The sequence below is a fragment of the Onychostruthus taczanowskii genome, unplaced genomic scaffold, assembly GCF_017590055.1.
Source record: "Onychostruthus taczanowskii isolate IOZ18803 unplaced genomic scaffold, ASM1759005v1 scaffold61, whole genome shotgun sequence".
Taxonomy (NCBI): Eukaryota; Metazoa; Chordata; class Aves; order Passeriformes; family Passeridae; genus Onychostruthus; species Onychostruthus taczanowskii.
In genome coordinates this window covers 5,609,513-5,618,720 of record NW_024503790.1, presented here as the reverse complement: position 1 = coordinate 5,618,720, position 9,208 = coordinate 5,609,513, and the positions used below count along the sequence as shown (strand labels likewise).

At 49.5% G+C, this 9,208-nt stretch overlaps 1 protein-coding gene across 1 annotated transcript; it reads right to left on the bottom strand.

Moving 5' to 3' along the window:
• Window positions 1-3,717: 3,717 nt before the first annotated feature.
• Window positions 3,718-8,404, bottom strand: TNFRSF18 (TNF receptor superfamily member 18). Its single transcript, XM_041419662.1, has 6 exons — window positions 8,122-8,404; window positions 7,023-7,147; window positions 6,613-6,713; window positions 5,467-5,555; window positions 4,856-4,996; window positions 3,718-4,129 (listed from the first exon to the last, which is right to left on the bottom strand). The coding sequence occupies exons 1-6, from the start codon at window positions 8,267-8,269 to the stop codon at window positions 3,984-3,986; spliced, it is 750 nt and encodes a 249-aa protein (XP_041275596.1). The 5' UTR covers window positions 8,270-8,404; the 3' UTR covers window positions 3,718-3,983.
• Window positions 8,405-9,208: the final 804 nt, after the last annotated feature.

Below are 9,208 nucleotides of genomic sequence, written 5' to 3'. Positions count from 1 at the left end.
AATGAATTTTTATATAATTTTAGGCGCTTTCTGCGGAGCAAAAATCCCAGGAAAAACTCCCTTGAGAGGGACGATCCCTGGAATTGCACAGCTGGAATTCCGGTTTGGGGCTTTAAGCACTTTGTGCATGGCAGAAATGTGGAGAAAAGCCTCAAAAAATCTCGTTTTTATCAGAAGAATCAATGAATTTTTATATAATTTTAGGCGCTTTCTGCGGAGCAAAAATCCCAGGAAAAACTCCCTTGAGAGGGAGAATTCCTGGAATCTCACAGCTGGAATTCATTTTTGGGGCTTTAAGCAGTTTTTTCGTAGCAAAAATGTGGAGAAAAGCCCCAAAAAAATCTCGTTTTTATCAGAAGAATCAATGAATTTTTATGTAATTTTAAGTGCTTTCAGCAGGACAAAATTCCAGGAAGAATTCCTGGAATTTCACAGCTGGGATTCATTTTTGGGATTTTAAGCACTTTTTCTGTAGCAAAAATGTGGAGAAAAGCCCCAAAAATTCGTATTTATGAGAAGAATGAATGAATTTTTATATAATTTTAGGCGCTTTCTGCAGGGGCAAAATTCCAGGAAGAATTCCTGGAATCTCACAGCTGGAATTCCGTTTTGGGGTTTTAAGCACTTTTTGCATGGCAGAAATGTGGAGAAAAGCCCCAAAAATTCGGATTTATGAGAAGAATGAATGAATTTTTATATAATTTTAGGCGCTTTCAGCGGGGCAAAATTCCAGGAAGAATTCCTGGAATTTCACAGCTGGAATTCGGTTTTGGGGGTTTAAGCACTTTTTGCATGGCAAAAATGTGGAGAAAAGCAAAAAAAAAATCGCATTTTTATCAGAAGATTGAATGAATTTTTATATAATTTTAGGCGCTTTCAGCGGAGCAAAAATCCCAGGAAAAACTCCCTTGAGAGGGAGAATTCCTGGAATCTCACAGCTGGAATTCATTTTTGGGCCTTTAAGCACTTTTTTTCGTAGCAAAAATGTGGAGAAAAGCCCCAAAAATCTCGTTTTTATCAGAAGAATCAATGAATTTTTACATCATTTTAGGCGCTTTCAGCAGAGCAAAAATCCCAGGAAAAACTCCCTTGAGAGGGAGAATTCCTGGAATCTCACAGCTGGGATTCGGTTTTGGGGCTTTAAGCACTTTTTTCTTGGCAGAAATGTGGAGAAAAGCCCCCAAATCCATGATTTATCAGAAGAATTTATGAATTTTCATATTTTAGAATTTTTAGGCACATCTGTCCTTGCAGAAATGTGGGGAAAATTCCCTTGAGAGGGAGAATTCCTGGAATCTCACAGCTGGAATTCATTTGGGGGATTTTTGTCATTTTTTTCATGGTAAAATTGCAGAACAAAGCCCCCAAATCCTTGACTTAATCAAAATTAATGAATTTTCCTATGAATTTGAGGCATTTCAGGCACTTTTGTCTTGGTGGAAATGTGGAAAAATCCCCTTGAGCGGAAGAATTCCTGACAAAATTCCATTTTCAGGGATTGCAGGAACAGATCCGGGCTGTTCCAGGGGGATAAAAGGGAAACAATTCCCGATTTCCTCACCCAATGAATTTTTATATAATTTTAAGTGCTTTCAGCAGGACAAAATTCCAGGAAGAATTCCTGGAATCTCACAACTGGAATTCGGTTTTGGGGGTTTAAGCAGTTTTTGCATGGCAGCAATGTGGAGAAAAGCCCCAAAATCCATGATTTATCAGAAGAATTTATGAATTTTCATATTTTAGAATTTTTAGGCACATCTGTCCTTGCAGAAATGTGGGGAAAATTCCCTTGAGAGGGAGAATTCCTGGAATCTCACAGCTGGAATTCATTTGGGGGATTTTTTGTCATTTTTTTCATGGTAAAATTGCAGAAGAAAGCCCCCAAATCCTTGACTTAATCAAAATTAATGAATTTTCCTATGAATTTGAGGCATTTCAGGCACTTTTGTCTTGGTGGAAATGTGGAAAAATCCCCTTGAGCGGAAGAATTCCTGACAAAATTCCATTTTCAGGGATAGCAGGAACAGATCCGGGCTGTTCCAGGGGGATAAAAGGGAAACAATTCCCGATTTCCTCACCCCGGGCAGGAAAGCAGCGCTGCCTTTGTGCTCCAAACTTTGGGATTTCTCCAGGGAATTCTCCAGGGAATGTTGAATTCCCTCTGGAATTTCCTCTCCAGAGCTCCCTCTGCTGCCACAGGGTTGGGAAAGGGGAAGCAAAGCCGGGATTTGGGTGGAATTCCGTGGCTTTTTTTTGGGATGTTTTCCCATTCCCGGATCCGGGTCTCTGCTCCTGGAGAGTGGAATTTTGATTCCCCAAAAAATGGGATTTTTTTTTCTCCTTTTTTTTTTCCTTTCCTGAGAGCATTTTCCAGGTTTTCCTGTGAGCCCAAGGCTCTGTTCTCTCCAGGATTGGGATAAAATTCCAGAGGGGAGGAGGAGGCTGGGATTCCTCAGGATTATTTTGGGAACGAGGCCGGAGTTGAAACCCAAATTAAATAAAAACCCCAAAAGAAAAAATCTTGGTTCAAATGAATTTTTCTTTGGAATTTCCCAAATTTTCCCAGGGAATCAGAAACTTCCCAGAGCAGCTTTGGGGGTCTCTGTTCCTGCAGGAATTCCTGGCTGTGACCCCAAATCCAGGGAAACTGCTGGAACTCCCCAGGAGCCTCTGGAATCTCCCAGGGAAGGATTTTTCCCAGATTTCCAATCCTTTTCCATTCCCAGTGTCCTGTCCCTCCATCCCTCGTCCCAATCCTTCTCCAGGGGAACATTCCCAGAGCTCCCAGCCCAAATTCCAGGGATCACCCAGTACAAGTTTAAATCCATGTGGAATTCCTCTGAAATCCTGGAAATTTCCATGGATTTCCACTGAGAATCCACGACTTCCAGGAGAAACTCATCCTGGATTATCCCTAATTAATTACCCATAATTATCAACACAGATCTTGGCATCGACATCTCCACAGGGAGTCAGCCCAAAAAACTTCCCAAAGCTGCTGGAATTACATCAAAAATCTTGGAATATCCTAAGTGGGAAGGGCCCCACAGGGATCAGAAATCCCCAAACCCCACCTGAGAGCATTTGCCAGGATTTTTTCCCCATTCCCTCCATTTTTCCAGAGCTCTGACCAGTCCCTGGATGAGCTTCACTCCCTTTTTTCCCTGATTTTCCTTGGAAGAACCGGCACATGGAAATCCCTGGTGGCACAGGAGGAGCTTCCCAAGGGAATCTTGGGGTGGGAGCAGGAATGGGGTCGGGAGAGGCTGGAATGGGGTTGGGAATGACCCAACTGGGGCAGTGCTGGGAAAGCCAGGGAAGAGCAGGAGATGGGGAAAAGCAGAAGGGGGAAAAGCAGGAGATGTGGAAAAGCAGGATATGGAGGAAAAACAGATGTGGGAAAAGCAGGAGATGGAGGAAAAGCAGGAGATAATGTGGGAAAAGCAGGAGATGATGGGGAAAAGCAGGAGATGATGTGGGAAAAGAAGGAGATGTGGAAAAGCAGATGTGGGAAAAGCAGGAGATGTGGGAAAAGCAGATATGGGAAAAGCAGGAGATGTTGGAAAAGCAGATGTGGGAAAAGCAGGAGATGATGGGGAAAAGAAGGAGATGTGGAAAAGCAGATGTGGGAAAAGCAGGAGATGTTGGAAAAGCAGATGTGGGAAAAGCAGGAGATGGAGGAAAAGCAGATGTGGGAAAAGCAGGAGATGATGTGGGAAAAGCAGGAGCTGTGGCCACAATTCCCACTCCTGGAAATCAGCATATCCTGAGAAATCCCTCCTCCTCTCCTCCTGAACCCACCCCAGCAGGATCTATCCCTAAATTCCAGCTTCTTTTAGGGGACAAACAAGCCCAAGCTCGCCCTGCTCTCCCCACGGAGCAGCCCCGCCGGCTCCCACCCCCCGGGGCCGGGCTGGGATTTTGGGAAGCGCATTCCCGCATTCCCGCATTCCCGCATTGCCGCATTCCCGGTGCGGGTCCCGCTAGCGGAGCTCGCCGTTCGCCTTGAGGGACAGCACGGAAATCTTCTCGTCGCTCTTGTCGCCGTGCTCCTCCTCCGGGAATTGGATGCTGTAGGATTCCTCCCCCAGGAGCGGGCGCCGCGGGAAGGTGGGGAGGGAATCTGCGGCTGGAAACGGGGAAAGCTCAGCGGGAATGCCAGGAACGGCCCGGCTCGAGCGGCCAGGGATGATGGGATGGCTCAGGAGGGATTTTGGGATGAGCCAGTGCGGTCCCATCCGTGGGCAGGGAGATTCCCCGCTGTCCCACGGGGCTCCAAGGACAATTCCAGGGATCCAGGGGCAGCCAGAGCTTCTCTGGGAAACCCAGTCCGGGAATTGCATCCCAAAATCCCGGCACACCCTGCCCCCCGTGCCAGGAAGGCTGCCCTGGATGACTCTGGGAACCTGCCCCAAATCCCAGAGGAAATCCCAGATTTTAACCCACTGATTCCATCCTTTTATCCCATTCAGATTTTATCCCATCCATTCCCAGGTTTTATCCCATTCAACCCCAGATTTTATCCCATTCAATCCCAGATTTTATCCCCCCATTCCCAGGTTTTATCCCATTTATTCTCAGGTTTTGTCTCCCCCATTCCCAGCTTTTATCCCATTTATTCCCAGGTTTTATCCCACCCATTCCCAGGTTTTGTCTCCCCCATTCCCAGCTTTTATCCCACCCTTTCCCAGGTTTTATCCCATTTATTCCCCCCCATTCCCAGGTTTTATCCCACCCTTTCCCAGGTTTTATCCCATTTATTCTCATGTTTTATTCCCCCCCATTCCCAGGTTTCATCCCCCCCATTCCCAGGTTTTATCCCATTTATTCCCAGGTTTTGTCCCCCGTTCCTCACCCCCGGGCAGCAGCTTGCTGTCCCTGCGGAGGCTCCAGATGCAGAAGTGCAGCAGGAACGTGAGCAGGATGAGCACGAACAGGGCCACGGCCACCAGGATGGCCAGGATGGCGCTGGAGGGGAATTCCAGAGCCACCTGGGCTGCAATTAACGGGCTTTCATTAAAAATTAAGGAATTCCGGGGCTGGGGTTTGTTCCAGGGCAGGGAGATGTTCCAAGGGAGTGTAGGGATTGATTTTGGGGTTCTGTGGGAAAGAGGGAAGGTGGGAGAGGATCTGAGGTGAGGGAATTGTGGAATGGGATGGAAATAGGGGAAAAGGGAGAAAGGGAAAGAAATGGAGCAGGGAAGGAAATGAAAACAGGAGAAGGAGGAGAAGGAAAAGAGAGGGAAGAAGAAAAGGAAAGAGGAAACGGGATGAGGAAGAGGAAAGGGAAGATGGAAGGAAAAGAGAGGGAAGAAGAATAGGAAATGGGACAGGGAAGAAGCAAAGGAAGAATAAACAGAAAAAGGAGAAAGAGAAGACAGGAGCAATGTTTTCCCGGGCAGCACCGGTTTCCCAGGGGGATTTCGGGCTGGGAAGCAGTGGGACAGCGGGAATGCTCCGGGGTACCTGGCTCCAGGGCTCGGCCGGGCGGGCTGCACTCGGAGTCGTGGGTGCCGTTCCCCTCCCGCAGGGTGAGCAAGCCGCTGCTCTCGCAGCTGCCAAGGACAAAGGACAAAGCACGGGAATTCGGCATCCCGGGAATTCGGCATCCCGGGAATTCGGCATCCCGGCTATTCCCCATTTCCTGCCCCCCGGGAATTCGGCATCCCGGGAATTCCCCACTTCCTGCCTCCCGGGAATTCGGGAATTCGGTTATTCCCCATTTCCTGCCTCCCGGGAATTCGGCATCCCGGGAATTCCCCACTTCCTGCCTCCCGGGAATTCGGCATCCCGGGAATTCCCCACTTCCTGCCTCCCGGGAATTCGGCAACCCGGCTATTCCCCATTTCCTGCCTCCCGGGAATTCGGCATCCCGGGAATTCGGCATCCCGGCTATTCCCCATTTCCTGCCCCCCGGGAATTCGGCATCCCGGGAATTCCCCACTTCCTGCCTCCCGGGAATTCGGCATCCCGGGAATTCCCCACTTCCTGCCTCCCGGGAATTCGGTATCCCGGCTATTCCCCATTTCCTGCCCCCCGGGAATTCCCCATTTCCTGCCTCCCTCTCTTCCTCCCCTCCCCAGGTTCTGCCCCTCTTGGGGCAGCGCAGGGCAGCTTTGGGCTCTTCCCCAAACCTCCCCATTTGTTTTTCCATGCATTTCCCTGTTGGGGATATTTTTTCCAGCATCTAAAGCTTGATTTTTAAACTGCGTGTTTGGCTTAAGCTCTGCCTAAGAAGAGAAATGCCAGGTCTCGCTTAATTAAAAAATTCATCAATAATCACACGATCACCATCTTGGATTCAATTTGATTTTCTGATGGCAGTATTGAATATCTTCATTGATATTTCAATACTGATATTGATTATGAATTGATATTGTATTATTATTACTGTTACTATCATTACTATTATTTTTGTATTCTAATTATTCTTATTCCCTAATTTCAAAGTGGGGAAAAAAACCCAGCCTATTTTTTTTCCCAAATAAGGGGAATATCAGTAAACCCATATTCAGTCCATTCTTATTGTTAATATTATTATTTCTATTTTCAGAGAAGGAAACCCATTCCTAGCAATAACTGAATTATTGGTTATTGATCACTGCTCCGTACTCAGTCCAGTTGTGGCACCAGCTGTTCCTGCTGCTGGAGTAGGAGCCGTTCTCACAGGGCTTGCACTCAAACCGGAAATTCACACCTCCTGCAGGGAAAGGGATGGGAATGGCTGGGATCCCAAATTCAGGAGAGCCAGCAGAGCACAGCCAGGGCCAGTCCCCTTCCCTGCCCCATTCCCTGCCCTATTCCCTTTCCCTGCCCCAGTCCCATTCCCATTCCCCGTCCCATTCCCAGCCCCATTCCCTGCCCCATTCCCTGCTCTATTCCTGTTCCCAGCCCCGTTCCCATTCCCATTCCCAGCCCCATTCCCTGCTCTATTCCCTTTCCCTGCCCCATTCCCATTCCCCGTCCCATCCCCATTCCCATCCCCGTTCCCAGTCCCGTTCCCAGCCCCGTTCCCATTCCCATTCCCATCCCCAGGGCTGGCACTGGGGCAGTTTCCTGCAGAACTGGCAGGGCTCGTCGGAGCAGCTGTGGCCCTGGGGACATTTGCAGTCGTGGTCCTGCGCCGCCTGGCAGGGCGGGGGGCTTCCTGCGGCAGGGAAGGGGTTAATGCCGCTATTCCCACCACGTTCCCGTTCCCAAGGGATTCCCATCACAAAGGAATTCCAGTTCCCGCGGGAAAAGGGAGAGGGGGAGGCAGCGCTTCCAGGCACGGGGAAGGGTCTGGAGCAACGGGATCCCAAAAATTGTCCTTCATATTCCCAGGGAAGAAGAGACTTTTCCTGGGAAAAGGGATCCCAAAAATTGTCCTTCATATTCCCAAGGAAGAGACTTTTCCTGGGAAAAGGGATCCCAAAAATTGTCCCCCCATCCCAGGGAATGAGCGACACAATTGACTCCCATTTACCCGTGATTTACACACGATTTCCACACAATTCACCCCCATTCAGACCCGTTACACACAATTACCCCACAATTTACCCACATTCACACACAATTTACACACAATTACCCCCATTCACACACAATTTACACACAATTACCCCCATTTACACACGATTTACACACCATTTACACACAATTTACACACAATTACCCACATTTACACACGATTTACACACGATTTACACACAATTCCACACAATTCACCCCCATTCAGACCCGTTACACACAATTACCCCACAATTTACCCCCATTTACAAGCAATTCACACACAATTACCCCCTTTACACACTATTCACCCCCATTTACACACAATTTACCCCCATTTACACAAAATTTACCCCATTTATACACAATTTGCTCCCATTTACACACAATTTACACATCATTTACACACAATTCCCCCCATTTACACACAATTCCCCCCATTTACCCCCATTTACACAAAATTTACACATCATTTACACACAATTTGCATTTAATATAAATCTGGTGCAAGTACAGTGTTTCCTCATTTACACACAATTCCCCCCATTTACCCCCATTTACACACAATTTACACATCATTTACACACAATTCCCCCCAATTCCCCCCATTCTCACCCCCATTGCCCCACTCACCTCCCTTCCAGGTGCACTTGGGGCAGCACTTGGTGCCACCTCCCCAGACCGTCCTGAGCTCCCCATCCTGGCACTGCCCAGCCCGGCCCGGCCGTGCCCCGTGCCCGGCCAGCAGTGCCAGCAGCAGCCACAGCCGGGCCCCGGCCATGTCCCGGCAGTGCCACCGGCAGTGTCACCAGCAGTGCCACCGGCAGTGTCACCCCGGCAGTGCCACCAGCAGTGTCACCCCGGCAGTGTCACCAGCAGTGCCACCAGCAGTGCCACCCCGCAGTGCCACCCAGCAGTGCCACCAGCAGTGCCACCCCGGCAGTGCCACCCAGCAATGTCACCCCAGCAGTGCCACCCCGGCAGTGTCACCCGGCAGTGTCACCCCGCAGTGCCACCCCAGCAGTGCCACCAGGTCCCTGTCGCCGCCGCGGAGGAGGCGCCGGGGTTTTTGTGGCCGAGCTCTTCCTGTTTTTTGGGGGGGCGGGGAGAAGGTTTGGGTTCAGACAGCAGAGGTGGGGGCAGGGAAAGGGGTGGCCCCCCAAAAAAAGGGGGTTGGGGTCATGGAGGGTTAAAGGGGTGAAATTTGGGAATGGTGGGCTGGGAGGGGGGGAAGATCAGCTCGTTGCAGAGATCTCCTGCTGGCCCCGGGCACTGCAGGGATGGGGTGGCCAGAAATTCCCTGGGAATTCCATCCATGGATCCATCCATCCCTAAAATCCGTCCCAACTTTCCCTAAAACCCATCCCAGCCTTTCCTTAAACCCACCCCAACCTTTCCCTAAAGCCCATCCCAACCTTTCCATCTTTCCCATCCCAACCTTTCCCTAAACCCATCCCAGCCTTTCCCTAAACCCATCCCAGCCTTTCCTTAAAACCCATCCCAGCCTTTCCCTAAACCCATCCCAGCCTTTCCCTAAACCCCATCCCAGCTTTCCCTAAACCCATCCCAGCCTTTCCTTAAACCCACCCCAACCTTTCCCTAAAGCCCATCCCAACCTTTCCATCTTTCCCATCCCAACCTTTCCCTAAACCCATCCCAGCCTTTCCCTAAACCCACCCCAACCTTTCCCTAAACCCATCCCAGCCTTTCCCTAAACCCA